This window comes from Podarcis melisellensis (assembly GCF_964234715.1).
Source record: "Podarcis melisellensis genome assembly, chromosome: 3".
NCBI classification, from domain to species: Eukaryota; Metazoa; Chordata; class Lepidosauria; order Squamata; family Lacertidae; genus Podarcis; species Podarcis melisellensis.
The window spans coordinates 118,443,407-118,463,845 of record NC_138530.1 but is presented as its reverse complement, the minus strand read 5'-3'; the positions used below and the strand labels follow the sequence as shown (position 1 = coordinate 118,463,845).

General features: G+C 41.6%; 1 protein-coding gene and 1 long non-coding RNA gene across 4 annotated transcripts in view; one reads left to right on the top strand and one right to left on the bottom strand.

Moving 5' to 3' along the window:
* The window catches only part of SUPT3H (SPT3 homolog, SAGA and STAGA complex component), a gene marked incomplete at its 5' end in the record, with an annotated part of 218,928 nt that overhangs the window by 173,196 nt on the left and 25,293 nt on the right, over positions 1 to 20,439 (top strand). For both annotated transcript variants that reach the window (XM_081906472.1, XM_081906471.1), the window contains 5 exons: positions 2,844 to 2,919; positions 6,928 to 7,040; positions 7,998 to 8,105; positions 8,682 to 8,867; positions 12,000 to 12,110. In XM_081906472.1, the coding sequence (XP_081762598.1) occupies positions 2,844 to 2,919; positions 6,928 to 7,040; positions 7,998 to 8,105; positions 8,682 to 8,867; positions 12,000 to 12,110 (594 nt within the window). The remainder of the gene's footprint in view (positions 1 to 2,843; positions 2,920 to 6,927; positions 7,041 to 7,997; positions 8,106 to 8,681; positions 8,868 to 11,999; positions 12,111 to 20,439) is intronic.
* On the bottom strand, positions 9,037 to 17,713 carry LOC309367319. 2 transcript variants are annotated; one of them, XR_014167033.1, is made up of 3 exons: positions 16,854 to 17,713; positions 13,553 to 13,681; positions 9,037 to 9,597 (listed from the first exon to the last, which is right to left on the bottom strand). It is a non-coding gene; the product is annotated as an uncharacterized lncRNA (long non-coding RNA). The 2 variants fall into 2 exon arrangements; XR_014167034.1 differs by having other exon boundaries at positions 13,553 to 13,688; positions 16,862 to 17,713.

Genomic DNA, 20,439 nt, shown 5'->3' with positions numbered 1-20,439 from the left:
AGGTTTCATGAGACCTCGAGGAGCTGAGCAGTGGTGCATTCTTCAGCCTGCGGGTCATGCTTCCGCCTGGGCAACCTGGGGGCCGGATGGCAGTGGCAGGTGGGACCAGAGGCAAAAGTGATCAAAGCAATTGATGCAAATGTCACCTTTGCACAGGAGGCTTCTTTTTACGCAGAGTCATCCAACCCTCTCTGTTCTCCGTCCAGCCAAGCAAGAAGCATCACCACGCCAAGGGCACATTTCGGCCAGGTTCCCCATTCCTCTCATCGAGGACTTCCACAGAGGAAAAAGATACTTCAGGTAGAAGGGGAGAGAAAAGAGGCTTTTGTGCTCCACCTTCCTCCTGACGCCCTTTTAGGTTGAGATCTTGGCCTGCCTTCTCGTTACATTGGAAGATTCCGGACAACGTACATGCATAAACCAGCTGCATGACTTCAAAGGCTTCTATGTCTTACATACTCATTCAAACTAATGGATAGGACAGAAAGAACAGTCTGCTTCATAATGCAGGGATAAGTAAGATAACAAAGAATTCTCTGTATATCTGCTCTTTATTGTCAAATCTGCAGTTTTATCACAACATCCATCAATCTGTCATAAAAAGGTTTTGTTAGCTTCAGCACAAGACCCAAAGTGTGTCTAATCTTTAAAATGGTTCATGCCCTACTGCCGTCTTTTTCTTTGGTTTCCACTTAAGCAAAAAGTGGATTTAAGAAGAGCAGGTTGGTTACATTTTATAATGAAAGTCCTGAGATAAGTTTTAAGACAGCTAGGATTTGGAACAGAATGTTCAACTCTGTGATATTTAACTGCTGTATGGTACCGTTTTCATTTTTTCTTTTCATTGGAGGCAGATCTTCTTTACTTAACTAGGAGCTGGTTTGTGTAAAATATATTCTTTGTGGTCTCTGTGAAGCCCCATAAAGTTTTGGAGCTTTGAGAGGAAGTTTCTGCCGATTGTCCTGGCTTGCACCTTTTCTCACCCCACACATAAGTAATGAGTGGAGCTTGTGCTTTCCTGCTCAATTTCAGAATTAATTAATTCAAATATATGCAATAGAATTTATTGCTTGTGGTTCTTTTGTATCTTCATATGTGTGTTCAAACCTGTGATTCCATTGGTTAGACCAGGTACCACAAAAAAGTATTCTGTTTTCTTCTGGGATAAATCTTCACATCACAAGATAGATTTCCATTGCTATTCTGGCACGCAGTATTTCTTTGTTAGGCATTTGTGTTGCAAGCCATGGAGGAGGAGGATAAATCCACTTTTAACTTAGGTTAATCTCGAGTTGCTTGAATATGCAGGATACTGTCAGTGGTAGATGATACGTCATCAAGATTTCTTCCAAACGTACCACGGTTCTAAAACTAGAGGACTAAATATAAACTGTTGCTTCTATGCTTACAAGCTAAATTAAGAAAAATTAATAATTACTACTTTCTCCTTTCTGGATTTATGCATGTTCTGTCAGGTTCATAAGTGTTAATTATCTATTTGTGTTGCTGTGAGTCAAGTGTGTTCCAGTTTTGGCTCCACTGAAGTTACTTGCTTTCGTTTTCAAAAAAATGCATGTGGCAATTTCTTGGAGTGTTTTGATGCTGTTCTCAGCATGATTTTGTCCTCCTTTCATCACTGTCCTTGACAAAATTTACCCAGATATCGGCAATTAATCCAGTGGTCAGTGTTCTGCCAACCAACTGTTTCATTAGCTCTGATAGCCAGTTGCATTAATCAGCAATAAGGGCTAATGATGCTGAGGAAAATGAGAACAAAAAGAAGGGAAATGGCACTAGAAGTTTCCCAAATCTTTTGTGTTAAAATGTTTCCCACTTACAGGCAAAGTTCCCATATAGATGTGCTAAGGAAACATAGGAGTAAGGTCCATTTTAAATCACCAGCATTTCCTTCAGTGTAAATGTGTTCAGAATTTCAGGGTCAGTTGCACATAATTTAGGCAAGGAGCATTGCCTTTTATGTTGAATAATGAGAATAGAGCAGATGAAGAGCCTAAGCAAATAATAATTAATAATGTTTATACCCCGCCCATCTGGCTGGGTTTCCCCCGCCACTCTGAGCGGCTTACAGTACATATAAAAAATTGTAAAACACCAGACATTAAAAACTTCCATAAACAAGGCTGCCTTCAGATGTCTTCTAAAAGTCAGATAGTTTATTTCCTTGATTTCTGATGGGAGGGTGTTCCACAGGGTGGGCGCCACCACCGAGAAGGCCCTCTGCCTTCAAGCAGATGAGAAGATGAGAAGTTTTGTCTTGTCAATTTGCACAGGCAGCAAATAAATGAGTAACGTAAAGAGAACAACCTGGATTACAAGCTGGCCCAATGAAGAGGCCTCTGATTTCAGATGTTTTAAAACCAGTATCATAATATCTGCTGTGCAGTTAATGCAATAAAGGATAAAGAGCAAAGTCAGGGGATATATGTCATATGTAATAATTTCCAGTGAGGACAGCAATGCAATATGCATTGATGAGCATGGAGCTTTGATGAATTGATGCATTGATGAGCATGGAGCTTTGATGAATTGATGCATTGATGAGTATGGAGCTTTGATGAATTGTCAGAATGTTCAATATCATCAACTTTTGTTTGTTTGCTTGCTTGCTTGCTTGCTTGCCAGCCACTCATCTGTCTAGATTGCCCCAGCTACTCTGGGTGGCTTCCAACAAATTATGTAAAACATCAAACATTAAGAAACATTGAGAAATTAGTAGTACTAATTTAGTGTTGAGAGTTGCTTTCAGGCCTACAGTTGGAAGGGTTTTGTGATGCTATGCATTTGGTCTATGAATAACAAGTGTCGCTTATATTGTTTTGCAGAGGGCAGAAAGACAAGCACGAATGATGGACTCTGCACAATATGCAGAATTCTGTGAAAGTCGTCAACTAAGCTTTTGTAAGTGTTATGCCATAATAATTATGCTGTTCCAGACTGTAATTTTACAATGTATTGTAATCAGACAGATAAAGTATGCAACACCCCCTTAATTTTATTTCTGAGTTGCAAGAGGGAGAATGCACTCCAAACATCCTTCTCATGGCATGGATCCTCTGCAGGAGGTTTTGCATGTGGCACATGTGGCATGTGGCAATGTGGATGGGAGGATCCAGGGCTGGGCGATAGCAGCTTTCCAACATTGTGGTGTAGCATCATAATGTTGAAAAGGAAGGAGCATCCTTCGCCCCCAGCCCTGCGAGGCACTGGGGTGAAAGCCCTGCCGCTCCCTCCACTGACAGCACCCGGCGACGTGCAGAGGGGAGGAACAAGCAGCACCAGCCCTGGCCCCAGGTGGCACCAGGGTGAAACTGCTGCTGCTCCTGCGGCTGCCAGCACTCGACGCAGGGAGGAAGGAGGCAGCACAGAAGGAAGGTAAGGCACAGGCAAGCCCCACCCACTGCTGGGTGAAGGTGCCTTCATGCTCTGGCCATCAAACCAGTCCTGGACGATGTCTTGATACATTGCCCAGGCCTAGTTAGATCTGAGATGTAGGAAGTTGTTTCATCATATCCAGGAGCTAAGAATTGAGAGCAGAGACCATGGCATCACCATGACGTCAGGTGAAGTGATTCCCTTTGCCTGGGTGGTTTGAAGTCAAACCATGTGGGCAAAGGTATAGGGGGTTGCTACCCCCCCCCCATACAGTGGTCCCTGTAAACCCCACTTCCTTTGCCTGCACAGTTTGATATCAAACCACATGGGCAAAGATAGTTTGGGAGGTACTGCCTATCAGCTGCTAGGAGGTGTTTGCAAACCCTTCTACCTGCCACACATCTGCTACCCTGTGTGATGTCAGGTATAAGGCAGGTGGCTGTGGTTTGGGGAACCAGCTTCGTGGCCAAATTAGGAACCCTGTTAAGGCTTTGGAGGCCCATAGTTCTCCAAGTTTAACATCTGTTCTGGATAACTTGGTGGTAGCATTGTTGCATTAAACAGTTAAGCCTTGTCCCACTAACCTTTTAGAGTTCTTTGAGAGTGTCAATAAGCTTGCAACTATTCATGTGGGTTGGCAGTTATTGTGTACTTGGATTTTCAAAAAGCTTTGAAAATTCACACTTCTCTGAATCTTGTAATGCAGTTGTCCAGTCAAATGATGTACCCCCCAAAAAAATGTTTATAGAATCATAGGCTTGTAGAGTTGGGAGGGACCCTCACCAAGACTGCAGAACAAACATAAGAGAAGCTAGTAGCCATGAGATAAGAGGGATTAAGGACAGCATGGCTGTGAATACCAGCTGCTTCGGAACAGGAGTAGGAGAATGATACAGTGATCATGTCATGCCTGTGAGCTTCCCATAGTCATCTGACAGACCACTCTGGCAATGGAATGTTGGACTAGGTAGCATAGACTTGGTGGTTGTTCTCCACTGTCTCCGAAATGTGTTCAGAAATGCAAACAAGCCAAGTGAATTGTCTCGAACCATTCTGGAACAAGAGAAAGCTTTGAGCACAGAAAATGAGATGTCTAAACGGTATTCTTTTCTATTATGGAAAGAGATCATCCCCCTTATCTTAGCATTTTCTAAACAGTTTATCTTCCTTTCCAAATCTGTTTCTCTGTTGAAGCACCCCAAACGTCTGTTCTGGAAGCCCAGGGTGTTGCAGAGGGCTCTGCTGATTTCAGAGCACTGGTCATGCTCATTGGGTCTCAGCATCATTCTGTGCAAATTAAGGATGAATACACATATCATATTTTCTGAGCAGTGAAGCCACTTTGGAGGCCTCCCCCCCCCCCCACATTCATTATAAATGTACTTGGTTCTCTATGGAGTTGAGCCCTGGGAAAAAATGGTTCTGAACATTTCACATGGAAGCTGGCGTCACATGTTATTGACTGACTAGCCCCCCCTACATTATCAAGAAACCACCACCACTTTGGAGCAGGTTTCCTCCTTTAAAAAGCATTTTAAATAAATGATAATATATGAACATTGCTTTGTTTTATTTGTGTTCTTGTTTTATTATGTATTTTTATATTGTATTTTTATTCTGTGAAGTGTCTTGAGGGCAGAATACAAATTTAATAAATAAAAATAAAATAGAAAACATTCCACCTATTGGGTACAACTGCTGTCACACTAGAATTTCAAGCAGGGAAAGAGAAAGCTGGATCGCAGTTCAGTAGGATCATTAGCAATGGAGGATAGTTCTAATGAGATTGTGGTGTAGCTTAAGGTTCACTCTAAAAAATTACTTGTACAATGTTTCTGTGAGAGGCAAAACATGTCAACTGCCTGCTTGACCCCTGACCTGGATGAAACTTATTTGAGGAAAATATTAAGAACTTTATATTTTTCAGAGTAATGGTCTGCACCTCATTAGTGAGGTCTGTCACACAAGGTAAGAAAGTTCAGCTGCAGTTGATGAGAAAAGTACTTGATCATCAGTTAGTAGTTATTTGAAGTTAGCTAATGTTAACTAAATTACCATATTTTTTGCTCTATAAAACTCACTTTTTCCCTCCTAAAAAGTAAGGGGAAATATGTGTGCGTCTTATGGAGCGAATGCAGGCTGCGCAGCTATCCCAGAAGCCAGAACAGCAAGAGGGATCGCTGCTTTCACTGCACAGTGATCCTTCTTGCTGTTCTGGCTTCTGAGATTCAGAATATTTTTTTCTTGTTTTCCTCCTCCAAAAACTAGGTGCATCTTGTGGTCTGGTGCGTCTTATAGAGCGAAAAATACCAACTTAGTTTCCATTTCTGCCCAACATGTTTTCTAAATTAATATTTGTAAGCTTCTTTCTGTGCTTGTTTTAAATTGCAAAAATCATCAGTGCATCCTGCTGTTGTGCCAAATAACATAATGAAAGCATTAGAACTGTAACAAACTTAAGAAACAACCCATTACAAAGATTTGTGGGACACAATTACAGTCAGCTTCGTTATATAAAAAAAGAGCACTTTAGAAGCAGATGATGCTTACAAGTTGCAAGTTGGAGATAAAGAGACTGCACTGAAAAGCACGACAGAAGAGCACATGGCATTGCATTAGGAAAGCACAATGGTGTCCCATAGCAAGCATTACATTTGGAGAAATGAGGAATTTGCTTATGGATCACAATGTGAAAAATAAATGACACATCCAAGATTGCGCCCTCTAAATGTCAAACAGTGGAGAAGCTGGTCTTGTAAGTAGTGTAGTTACTATTTCAGTGCCTTTTTGTGAGCTTAGTTTTTAGACCATTGCATGACATCTGTAAATATTTGTGCTGACAATTTTTACATATTAAAGTAATGTCAACATCTGAGAAGGTTGTGATGCGCTCACAGCTTGCACCAAATAATTATATATTTGAGACCACACCAATATGAATCTTCAATATGCAAAATAGTATCATTGAAAACCCTTGAACTTGAGATGCATTGAGGGGGTGGGACACAGTACTGTATTATTATTCATACACAGAGGGCAAACAAGAATAATGGCTATATTTTAATAATCCTATTTAAACCTGCTAACCTGAGAAGTACCATATGGACATAAGGATACCTACTCGGAGGTGCAATTGAAGGCTGGGTTCAGTGCACATGGACTTTGGTCTGACATCATAACACAACACAGAACACTCCTTAATGTCATTCCATACAGGCAGCTCTCAGTTTGTGCATGTTCAGTGCTCCTGGGTGCTGCTGGAGTTGGTGCTACATCTGGATGTTCATGTGGCCTTAATATTAATGAGCTTCAGTCAGCATGCCAACTAGGAGCTTCCTGGAAGAAGCAGACATGTTCATTGGTAATTAATGCCTAATCACATTCTGGTTCTCCTAGATCACAGCCACTGTGTTCAGGATCCAGAATGGCAACTTCTGTTCCTTATGCCAAAGGGTTATCATCTCTTGCCGTTTATGAATAGTGAAATAGGAGTCAACATTAACATTGCACCTCTTTTGTGTTTTATCTGCCCAGCCAAGAAGGCTTCCAAGTTCCGGGACTGGCTGGACTGTAGCAGCATGGAAATAAAACCCAATGCTGTTGCCATGGAAATTTTGGCTTATTTAGCTTATGAGACTGTCGCACAGGTAAATGAGTGCACTACATGGATCAGAGAATTTGCGGTGGGGAATGCCCTTCCCTTTTCATGCACACACACACACACACACACACAGTGGTACCTCGGGTTACAGACGCTTCAGGTTACAGACTCCGCTAACCCAGAAATAGTACCTTGTGTTAAGAACTTTGCTTCAAGATGAGAACAGAAATTGTGCTCCGGCAGCAGCAGGAGGCCCCATTAGCTAAAGTGGTACCTCAGGTTAAGAACAGTTTCAAGTTAAGAATGGACTTCCAGAACGAATTAAGTTCTTAACCCAAGGTACGTGTATGTGTGTGTGTGCGCGCGCGCGCGTGCATGCTGTGGAGTGTAAAATGATGCTATAGACTAATGCAACACAATGTGCAAGATCGGTTGGAAAACTCTGCATGTATATCCAGTATATCTGAAGGAGCATCTCCACCCACATCGTTCTGCTCGGACACTGAGGTCCAGCACCGAGGGCCTTCTGGCGGTTCCCTCACTACGAGAAGCCAAGTTACAGGGAACCAGGCAGAGGACCTTCTCAGTAGTGGCACCCTCCCTGCGGAACGCCCTCCCACCAGATGTCAAAGAGAACAAGAACTACCAGACTTTTAGAAGACATCTGAAGGCAGCCCTGTTTAGGGAAGTTTTTAATGTTTGATATATCACAGTATTTTAATATTTTTCTGGAGGCCGCCCAGAGTGGCTGGGGAAGCCTAGCCAGATGTGCGGGGTATAAATAATAATAATAATAATAATAATAATAATAATTATTATTATTATTATTATTATTATTATTATTATTATTATTATTATGTGAAAGGCAAAGATCCAGACCTGTCCAAGCACATGCTACATAATGGCTGTGATATTTTTCAGAATGAAGTTGAGACCTAAACTTTACGGTGCATATCTTTGTTAATAAAGTAGCCAACAAATGGCTCTTCCATTTTTTCCTCAGCTGGTGGACCTGGCCCTTCTCGTCAAGCAGGACATGACTCCCAAAGCCGGGGACCCTTTCAGCCATGCAATATCTGCCACTTTCATTCAGTATCATAGTTCTGCTGAGGTAAATATAAGACCAAAGATGAACTTGGCATATCAGCACAGGGCCATTCTTTCAGTGGTGCTTGTGGGTCTTTCTCGACCCAATCCTCTCCCTTCTAGGAGAATGAGTACAATTTCGCTTGCATTTGCTCCTTTGTGTCCTAGTGGGTTATTGTGCTGCTTCTTGTATGTGTGATGCCCATAAAGAATCATGCTGGCATGCTTGCTCATAAGAGGGTCCATGGAGAGAGATTGGCTCCTGCCCATCCTTCCTCCTTACAACAGATCAAGAGGAGGAATATATTACATATATTTTAAATATTTTTATTATGTCTGCTTGTTGATTTATCAGTACTTTTTTCATAAATAATCACACTATTTTATGCAAACAGTTTTGATTTTTTAAATATTTGGTTAAGCCATCTAGAAATTTTGTTTAATTATACAAATAAATGTCATTCACTTACCTGGTGTGCCCCAGATTCTAAACTAGAGCTCTGGAAATTTTCTGGTTTGTGCTTGCACTGCCTGTGACTATATTCAGAGAACAATGGTAATAGTCAATTAACTCAGTTTTAACTGCTGTTGGTCTATTTAGATGCATGCTTTGGGGCAAGCAACAAGTCTGAAGACCAGTCCAGACTCTCCTGAAAGCACCCCCCCACCAACGCCCACCCCTCCAGCTGCAGGCCCACAGCACCTTGGGAAGACTCCATCTGGATCCCTGGGCAATGGCAGCATTGGGCAAGACTCCTCAAAAGCCAAGCAGCGAAAGAGGAAGAAAGTGAGTTTGCAAGGACAGGTGTTTCGTTACTGCTAACGGAGGAGTGAATATTGCAATTATAAGTATACCATACTGTAGATTAGAGACATTTAGAAATGTTGCTGTTGTCTTTTAATGTAGACTTATAATGTTAATTATCTGTTCAAAATGGTATTTTTAAAAAAATATTTATTTTCCTTCTTCTTTTCTTCATGTTGGAATCAGTCATCTTTCTTCACCCTTGCCAATTCTTTGAGAGGTGATTTGAAAGTACACCACAGCTCCTCCATCTTGCTTTGAAACCGAAAGCTATCCAGGGTCCGGCTTCTTTTATCTCCTTGCTTTTAACGAGCTGGCATCTTATCAAAATCATAATAGATCCAATTGCACTCTCTTTAATTGGCAATGTACAAGTCATCACAAAATTCCACACAGTCTCTTATTTCTGGTATTCCATAGATAAAACCATGTGTTAAGTTCTCCTGCATTCCATACATAGCTGTAATCCATTAATAATCCCACTCCATTAATAATTGATCCTTTTTCGGTGAAGGTTTGCTGATATGTAACACAGCAGAAAATAATGTAATGAAAAAACAGGGCCTTCCTTCACTTACATAGTACTCCAATTGCAATGATGAGAGTCCTCTCCAGTTCAAAACCTTGGCACTCAGTGGCAGATTCATTTCGCAGGTTATCTTTCTTCCTCTCCCGAAACATGTCTGCTTCTTATGTCCAAATTCAGATGCATCTTATAAGAAACAGAGATACCTCCGCTCATGGTGACCACCTTGGGGAGTTTCCAATACGTGCAGTGCTATACCCTCCGCGTCCCTGCCCCCGCGTTCCATCAGAGCGAGAGAAAGTTATCGGACGAATCACAAGGGAAAGCTCTCCTCCCCTGACCGGGGGAGAGGGGGCTTGCAAGGATAATCACTCCCAGATTATCTTTAATTACTGCACAGCTGGCATCCGCTACCACGGACACAGCTGTTTGCCTTGGCGTCTGCGCCGGAACCTAATTTTTAAATATTAAGCCCATTCTAGTTTGGTTTTGTCCTATATTTATCACTAAGATTTTTATCTGTTTTGTTCATAATAGGTGCCCCCCCCCCCAAAAAATTAGACATTGTTTTGATTTTATGGAAGCTGGCGGTAGGAGCCCTTTTCCCTTGAAGAGAGGTGATAATGTCTCGGGGCCAGTCAGTGGAGCATGAGACTCTTAATTTCAGGGTCCTGGGTTTAAGCCCCAGCTTGGGCAAAACGATTCCTGCATTGCAGGGGCTTGGACTAGATCAGGGGTCTGCAACCCGCGGCTCTGGAGCCGCATGTGGCTCTTTTGCACCTTTGCCGCGGCTCCGGGGCGGATACTAGCAAGGGGAGGAGGCGCATTGTGTGCCCCGACACGCCCCACTGTGGCGGGCGCTGTACTGGCTGTGACGTCGCATGGGGGCGGTGCGTGCGTTAGTCACGCTCCCTCCCAACGTCACCTTCCCACCCGCCCGCCCGCTACATTGTAAGGGGCATGTGCTATGGTCACTGCATTGAAAGGGGGCATGTACGCTGGTCACTGTTTTGAAGGAGAGTGAAGAACACATACACACACAAAAAGGTAACTTGTTAATTTAACGTTTATTTCTATGAGGAGGAGTAATTCTGAGGGATCAAACAAAGAAATAATTTTAAAAAGTGACAAAAAAGTTATTTTTATAATGACGAGTTTTGCAGCTCCCAGTTTTTTTTTCCTTCGGAAACGGGTCCAAGTGGCTCTTTTTGTCTTAAAGGTTGCAGACCCCTGGACTAGATCATGATCCCCTCTAGTTCTACACTTATTTCATAAAGCTACCTTTCTTATCATTAACCACTCCTCCAAATGTTATTTATCATTTGTGATAACAGTATTGGGGATCTTAATAATCATGAATTGTTAAAAAAGATTTGTTAGACTTTCAAATCTGGTGAGAAATGCTGCTTTAAAATGAAACGGTATATACAGAATTAAAGATAAGTGACGTGTCAAAGTGCAAACATTGCTGAACAAACGTTAGGAATCTCCTCTGGTGGAATTTTACCAGCCTTTGAGCAGGAGATACACACACAAACACAACCTTGGCACAACAGGTACATAATACAAGCTATTACTTTCTTTGGCAGTGTTCACATTTGTGAGCAAACATACCTGACCACAGAGAGTGCAAATTAGATCTCAATTAGTCATTGACCACTGCCAGAACATTAGGAGAATTCAATTTTTTAAGTTTCGCAATGGAAAGTGGTTATCACAAAGCATGTGACCCATCAACTGGCAGGACCCAGGATCTGTCATAGGTCAAGATCTGTGACTAACGTGGAAATTGGAGCTGGCCATTTCTAGTTTGGCAAATATAGTTTTAAGCACTCAGGTGAAACTACACTTCCTGATTATTTTGAGAAGCTCACTAATACTGCAGTTAAAATCCCCAGAGTTTCCACAGAATTTCATTTGGGGGAGGGGGGAATTAGGCAGATGGGGGGAGGTCTTACTAAGGCCAAAAAAGATCTCAAGGAAAGTTAAAATAATTTAGCTAGGACTGGTGATGGTACATAAGGAATCCATTTCTGATTTCCTGTCATAAAGAATTCTGATCTTAGTTATCACAGGAGGCAGCAGAGCTCATATGCTGGGACTAAACCTACTGGAATAAGGACTCCTACATCTTTCTTCTCTGGCATGGAGAATTGAATCAGCTGATTCTGTTGACAATGGAGTAAAGAAGGAAGACGGGGTTGGAGGTTGCTGTTTGGCCCCTAGTAGCTGTTCTAAGCATTTTTGCAGTGTCTTGCACCAGCTGAGACAACCTGCCAGAAGTTTGCAGCAAGCTGTCGTTCCCTGATGCTCTTAGGCACTAAAGCACTTGGTAGAAGAACACATACAGTTTTTCCTTTATCTTATAGGAAACAATCATTTAAAAGTCCCCTTTGATTTGCGAATAGGTGTTTTGGTTGTATTTTCATACAACGTATGTGGCAACCATACTCAAAAAGTGGGGTGGGGGACAGAGAGGAAAGGGAGAGCAGCCCCTTTTGTAAAGGTTTATTATCTTAATTAATGGACTGTGTGTGCTTGTTACATGTTTTTGATTTAGCCTCGCTGAATGTGTTTTTCTCTTACAGAGTTCTGCCGCTTGTGGTGCAGAGGCTCAGAGTGATGCCATCCAGCCTTCCCACATCAGAGAGGCCATTCGGCGCTATGGCCACAAGATTGGACCCCTTTCCCCATACACAGTATGTAATAACAGAGTCATAAGAAGCTATATTTATAATGTTAAAGCACTTTGATTTTCAAGTGGTCAGCTGAAGAAGCTTTGGAATTGTTGAGAGCAATTTGTGGCAACCATAATTTTTCTTTATAAAATGGCATAATTCTTTGGGGAAATAAAACAGCATTTTCTGTCTGTTTTTGGAAAGACAACAAAGTTTTTCCCCCTTTTAAATATTATTCCCTTTTAATTATAAATTATTCTTTTTGTTTGTTTGAATGTTCAGAGTTGCTACAAAGTTTGAGTGTATAGTTATTTTAAATTATAGGTACTGCAGTATTGTGAAGACTGAATGCTCCGAAGAAAGTTGTGTGCCAGATTTTGTCTCTAACAGAGAATTCATTTCTGATGTGACATATTCAGAGAGACTGGCTTTTATGGAGCCTCCACCTTCTGGTTAAGTTCTAACCTAAGAAAAACCCACAGTGGGCTGTGGGGCAATATGCTCGACCCCCCAAGCTGCTCACCATTTATAGATGGTTATGGCTGCCTAAGCCGATCCCATTGGGAGGGTGTATGTGAAGAGGAATAGCTGAGCCTGAGACCTGAAATCTCATTGTACTGAAATCTCAAGTTTGGTGTGGGATGTGAACTGATCAGGATATTCTAAGCATAAATGAAGTTCACCAAAACAATGGTCCTGTCATTGTACTGCTCCAGATGCACGCTTGGGGCTCTTGTACCTGTGGACGTCTGCATTCATTTCAGTAGAGGGTACAGCACTGACCTTTGGCCAGAAGGGATTGCAAGGTTGGGGCAAAAAGGGAGCTTATTGTGAAAGGTCCTTCCAGTTGCTGGTTAGCCCTGGACATTGATGCCCAGTTTCTGGTGGCCAGGAGTGCATTTGCAGAGTTAAAGCTAGTGTACCAGCTGCTCCCGTTCCTGGAGATGCCTGATTTGGGCATAGGGACACACACCTTATTTACATCCCGTTTGGATTACTGTAACACTCTGCGTGGGGCTCCTTTGGAAAGTGCTCAGAAACTTCAGCTGGCTCAAAGAGCTGCAGCCAGATTGTTGACCGAAGCTGGCTATAAGCGAGCAGACGACTCCTTTGCTAGAGCAGCTCCACTGGCTGCCAGTCTGTTCCTGGGCACAGTTCAAAGGGCTGCTAATTACTTATAAAGCTCTATATGCTTAGATCTTAGCTGTTGGAAAGACCATACAGTGGTACCTTGGGCTACAGATGCTTCAGGTTACACACGCTTCAGGTTACAGACTCCGCTAACCCAGAATTAGTACCTTGGGTTAAGAACTTTGCTTCAGGATGAGAACAGAAATTGTGCAGCGGGAGGCCCCATTAGCTAAAGTGGTGCTTCAGGTTAAGAACAGTTTCAGGTTAAGAACGGACCTCTGGAACCAATTAAGTACTTAACCTGAGGTACCACTGTATTCCCTCATGCATACCTGCCCAGGTCCTGAGATCTTTGGGGGAGGCCATTCTCTCAGTCCCACCTCCGTCACAGGCACACTTGGTGGAAAGGTGAGACAGGGTCTTCTTGGTGGTAGCGGCTCTTATTTTTATCTGCAAGCCACCTTGAGTCTGCCAGGGAAAGAGGTGGGGGATAAAGAAATATACAATGATAAGATACTAAGACGTTGCTTCAGCAGTAGGTGCTCCTAGACTGAGCCTTGAATAGGGGCGGCAGCTTTGTATTAACTGCTAGTCCACCTTCACTAAAAGCTGCCTCCTCATTTCACGGAGGTCAGGCTGGCTTTGGAAGATGGAGTCCTCTGGGGCTGCAGAGGGCAAGACAGCATCCTTGGTTCCACAGGCTCTTCTTGGGGAAGTACTTCCCCTGCGTTTGGGGTTTCTGGATCTGGCCCTGAGAGAAGTCCCCTCCCCCCCGCCACACACTGAATCACCAGCTGCACCCTCTGAAAAAAGTAATAGGGTCACCTAAGTTAGCTAATGCTTAAAATAACTTATCCCCATTCCTGAGGATTTGCGGTCCTGATTCTGAATTACTATTTTAACCTATCTCTTTAAAGGGGTTTACGACTGCAAAGTTTGCAGTTCGGGGGGGTGTTTGTCCCATTTTCCCTCATCTACAGTATGCTGCTGATTTAAAATTAATCTGCTTGTGTTGACAATATGGTCATTCCAAAGACAGTGTTGTTTTATGCTGAAGCATTAAAATATGACAAGCTGTGAGTTTCTGAGAGATTACTGAGCACCTCAGCTGAAGTTGCCCTGGCAGCATGCCAAAAAGTGTCCCTAACTACGTGAAAAATAAGCTTCTAAATGAAAAATAAGTTGGCATTCTCTACTGGGGATAACTTGATGCTATGGGATGGAAACGCTTTTAAAAGAAATATGTAGTCTTACGCAGTTGTAACTATTTTCTCCATTGGCTATTTGCCCAAGTTAAAATTTCCTATCACTTTAATGTGGATGTAACACAGAATAAGAAAGCAAAGGGACATTGCACCCTGTATGACCACCACTTGGCATTTAGCAGAGCTTAAGCTTAAGGGCATTAAGCGCAGCTGGTCATGAGCATTGCCTATCCACTTCAGGTTATTTTCTCCACGGACATCAAAATAAAGGAGATACAAGTGCTTACAAATGTCATGTGGAAAGCAGTTTAAAGCACCCTTCACTTGGCTATAATCGTGTTCAGGTAACTTTATATAAAGTTCAGCATAGTTTTCTTTTTGTGTGTGTGGCAAATCTAGGCTCATGGGGTAAGTTCCCAACTATCTTGAGAATTAGCAAAAACAAAAACAAAAACTGTGTGTTAAATATTCTACCATCACTATGTATTCGGTTCCATTTCTGCTTAAAACAAATGTCCAATATAACAATTTAGCAAGGTAAATTGCTTGGATGCCAGCAAATGTGCATTGCAGAGTTTAGAAAGTTTTACATAGCAGCTCGATAGCTTTGGTGAGTAGCTGCAGCTATAACAAGCTGTGAAATTTAAAAAGTAGTTGGTGGTTCGCTGCATTTGTTCGCTGCAGTTGGGGAGGAATATAGTGTGTGTGCATCAGTGGCATTCATATACAGTGGCACCTTGGGTTACATACGCTTCAGGTTACAGACTCCGCTAACCCAGAAATATTACCTTGGGTTAAGAACTTTACCTCAGGATGAGAACAGAAATCACGCAGCCCACACACACACCCCCAAAGCAAAAGGACACAAAAACTAATTTAAATAGAGGCTGGGACTTAATCATACTTAGTGTTATTTGTTTTGCTGAATGCCATTGTGTGCATTTCTCCACTGCAGCAGCATTAACAACAACAGCAACACAGTGCATATACTGCCCTTCATTTCAAGAAGAAACATCAAGGCTGTCCACAAACAAATAAAACAACACAGTAACAAAAATAAACCCATTTATAAAAATACAGTTATCCATAATTAAAATACATAACAACGACATTAAAAACATTGCTAATTAAAATATGCAATGAACAAGCCCGTTACAACACCATGATAGCTGGAAACAGTTGAAACAGTTAAAGCAACAATATAAGCAGGTGATTCAAGTCTGGAGATCCAGGCAATGCTTGTCTAACCAGGTGTCTTCAAGAGTTAGCAGAATTCCAATATTGATTGGATCTCCCATAATTCAGCAGAGACCCCACCTTTGTGTTACCACAAACCAATAATAGTCAGATAGACAAATGCCACTTCACCCATTTCAAAACATTAGAAATAGTCAAAGCCCCTCCACTGTTAATATTTTGTAATTAAATCGCGTTGAAACTTTTTCTGCATTGATTTAATCACTTAATACTTCATTGCCCACCCTCTGCTGCTTAATTTTGCTAACAGTAACTGCCTAGTCCAGCTTTTGGCTTCATCTGCTCTTGATGGAAATTGTCAGTAACAGCATAAATTAGAAAAGATGTCGCTTTTCTAATTATTCTCTCCAGCAGCGTGCCCTTGAATTCAATGTAACTGCTCTTCTTGGTTTTATGGTTTCAAATCAGAAATATGATCATGATTGTCAGGGATAATTTTAATACATCATTGATTTGTATATGTGGGGATTTGCATGTGCCCATATTAAGTAGTGGGTGATGTACATAAAGTTTGTAGCAGGTGGGAGTTAGAGACCCAGTTCAATGCTCACATAAGGAGATAGAATGCAGTCCTTCATTATTTCTTCCTGTTCCAATTTGGTGCCTATGCTTTTGTTAATGGCCATTCCTCTGGACAGTTTTTTCTGGTTTTCCTGGAGTACGTTCAACAGTGTCTGAAGGCTTAGGTCAAGAGAACTGATATTGTGACTAAGATGTTGCCATAGTATTAGTTTTATGAAGGACTTTCATTCTTGGAAGATGGTGACTATGGTTTTACCTGGCATATAAATAAGAACATAAATATTTCTTACTACATTTAAGTATTTAAAACCATAAATATTGTAAACCAGAAGTTCCCTAGTACAAAGTTTTTTCATTTAAATGTAGAGTGCAAATTGCTACGGTAAGACACTAATATAATTTGACATGGCCATGATTTTATCCCAAACACTGATTTAAATGTTTCCAGTAGCACCATGAAAACGTAAGTTCTATTTCCCTCATGGATATTAAGGAACATACTAAGATTTTTCTCCTTTTTCTTCCCCCTGCCACCTTTACTCCACTTGCGGTGAATAACCCAGTGCTCCACATATTGTTAAGCCACTGGAGATGTAGCTGTCCACTTACTCTACCTGTGGCCAATTTTTAGCCCTTGTTTCTTGAACACTTCCTTACCCAGAAGTTGCAGTCTCGGCTTGCTGCTAGCTAAGGTTGGATTTCCTTTTGGCTGGGTGCCACTTCCTTCTTCTATTTCTTCTCTCTCTCATAAGTTCTTGGCAGCCATATCAATATGCTTATATAATCCATATAAGGGAATTGGAAAAGCTCAAGTGCCCTTTGCTTCCCACTGCTCTCTCTTAGGCCGCCAGATGAGGCATTCTGCTTACATGGAACACTCCCTTGGAGGCTGGAGGAGTGATTCATTTTAGGTCATGTCTCCTTTATCAATGGCCAATATTGCAACACTGATCTTGGTAGGCAGTGACAGGTGCAATATTAATATGCTTACCATAGTTGCAAAGACTTGGTTCAGCACTGAAATGATACTGTACACTCTATAAGCAGCTGAAACCAAACAAACCCAAGAGACTGTTCAGATCCTTCCCTTGCAATCCAAAAATGGCCCAATGTTTTCTGTTAAGGTGTGCTGTATTTCCCTGTCTTGAACTGTGCATGTTGGTTTTCTGTGCATGTCTAGTTCTCTGTGCATGTCTGGTTGAACTAGACTATTGCAAGGGAGAGGTAGAATCCAGCTGGATTCTTGTCTGGACGTTGGAAGCTACTTCAGGCAGGAGGGAGCTGAGGAGACGGACGCTGGATAATGGAGCAACACCACTTGTTGTATCTGAGTTCTGTGAACTGTTGCATTTCACAGTTGGATGATTTCTTTGAGAAAGAAGAAGATTCCCAACAAAGCAAATGAATCAATTCCTAAAGAACATTGTTTAGTATGAATAAAATAATATTAACTCATTCTTTCTGATTAAATATTACCAAGCATATTAAAGTGTGTAAGGCTTACTTTACACAGACATATGATAAGCCTAACACAAACTTGGATGTTATGTATTTGTTAAAACTGGGCCAAACAAAGCAGTGTAACACAGCCTGTCTTAACAGTCTATGCTGTTCAATATTTTTGGTTTGAATGCTGGAAATGAATTCATATGTAATTTACATAATTTATAGATGGAGAAAAGTCTTCAGGAAATTCTGTTTTCTTTAAATGCAAAATTCTTGCCATGGAGAACATTAGCAAGAGCCGGGTTTCAAGTCAGTGAGACCACATCAGTTTTAAGTACTTTATAAAATACTCCAAGGTACTCTTTTTTGATACCAAAACATTGACATAGTTAATGCTGTGTTTCAGGATATTGTTTTCTTGTATGTTACATTTTGTATTGGAAAAAATGAACAGTTCCGCAAAAGCAGCAGGAAGTCAGGTCACAGTATGGAGCCCTTGTTTTCCTCTCTGCTTTACCCAAGGTTCCTCCCTTCAAATTTATGAAAGAAAACATTTCTTTCTGTGAAAGGTTTTTGTACACCAGCATCTGGAAGTGTTTATTTCAGTGGCGTGTAATCTATCTGTGGATTTAGTTAGCACCAGACCCCCTTTTGTGTATTCCTGACTTAAATTTTTTATAAATGATCTTGTTGAATTTGTGCCAGTGCGCACATGGCTTGGCTGATTGCTGAATATATCCTCTACCTGCCAGTCACCTTTGATTTATATTCCTTCCCCTCTGCTTTTACGTTCCAAAACTGGTGCCATTGAACTGTCCCCTAAATCATCTTATTGGATAAATTACTCCAAGATGGAGATGGTACTTTTTTGGCTGCCTGTGGATAAAGATACATTCCTACTGTTGGTCCTCACCCGTGTAGTGCTGAACCACTTAGGAAGCTGGACTAGTGAATGAAAAGAATCAAGATATTTGCTGCTTTATTTCAAACACAATACTGAATCCAAGAAGAAAAATATGCAGAAATGGATGTTGAGAAATGGCTTTAAGATACTAGTTTGGAATTTATAGGCATTTTAGTTTTTTTTTCAGTAGTAGAGTATTCATTTTTTAAAGGGGCTCATTACTGTTAAAAGATGTTGCTACAGAATTACATGCTGAAAAGCAGTGCAAGTGAATTAAGACTGATGTGAAGAACTAATTTAAAAGCAGATTTACAGCACCATTATATAGATGCCTACTCAGAAGTAAGCCCTATTGAAGCATGGCCTATGGTCAAAGATGGTGGAAGCTGTTGTTCAACGACATCTGGGGGGCTGGAGGTTATTCTCTCATGCGTTAAAATGAATGTCCTGATTCAAAGAGCTGACTAAACAGTATTTGGAGTTTGACTCCCGAGTGTCGGGGTTCATGTCTGCCTTCACTTCATAATCTTTTTCTTACCATCAGTTTGAGTGATTGTAATTCCACAAGGGCACTCTGCATATTCTCAAAAATGCAGATTCTGGAATTGAAAACTGGCTCTGAATGTCTTCCTGCCACAAAGGAAGCCCTGGTTTTATTAAATAGCCTTCATTTCAATATTTAATATACTGCTTAATTACAGTTGCTTCCAAGCAGTAGTATAAGTCAATACAATGGAAATAAAGCTGAGTTAAAACTATAAAATCAGAATTCATTTAAGATGCCTGTAGGAACAGGTGGATGATAACAAGTGGTATGTTACAATGGCTGTGAAGGCAGATGAAGGCTGCTGCGGATAAGAATCTACTGGTCATTGTGATACTCATGCCATCGGAATAGAGCCTTACTGAGAAGACTGTGCGTTGGTTAGCGTGCACTGATCTACACACATAAAACAAATTCATGCACAGGCGTCTTCCAAAAACCCATCCCAAACGCAAACCCCAAAAAGTCTCATGGCGGTCGGCAAATGGTAACGGGGGCAGGACCATGAAATATGGAAGCCCCTAGTCGTGAACCAGCACATGGGCAGTGGATACAGATTCAGTCATTCTGACTCAAGGAATGAGGCAGTTGGGCAGCTCAGCAGCTGTATCCACAACTGAGCAGCCCTTTTTAGGATCCACTCTGCTCACTCCGAAAAGGGGGAGGGGCTAGAAAAGGTGGTCTAAACATAGTCTGCCTCCCCTTTTCCCTGACTGGGTTACTGCGCCCAGTGGGGTCACCACTAAGCGGTCATAAAAGACAAATGAACTTTGGACCATGTGTTGGATAACACAGATAATGAGCGTCCTGAACGAGAATTGCCATCATTGCAAGAGAGCTGCACCGTTTTAACACTGATATTGCAGCACTTCAAGAAACTTGAAACACAGGAGAGGGACAACTGAAGGAAGAAAAAGGAGGCTACATTTTCTTCTGGAAAGGTCTACCTGAACAAGAAGTTCAAATACATGGAGTAGACTTTGCTATAAAAAATGATCTTGTGAAGCTCTTGTCAGAAGTCCCTACCGGCATTAATGAGTGACTTTCAATCCTTCGAATAAAACTTGCCAAAAACCAACAGGCTACTATTCTGAGCGCTTATGCACAAACACTGGATGCCGATGAAGACATTAAATAAAAATTTTACTCTCAGCTGGATACCATCCTATCAGAGACACCCAAGGAGGATAAATTTATCCTCCTGGGTGATTTTAATGCAAGAGTTGGGTGAGATTCAGATCTGTGGCCTGGGACTATTGGGAAAGAAGAAATTGGCAATAGCAACCAGAATGGAATCTTACTTTTTGACGATATGTGCAGCGCACAACCTTGTTATTACAA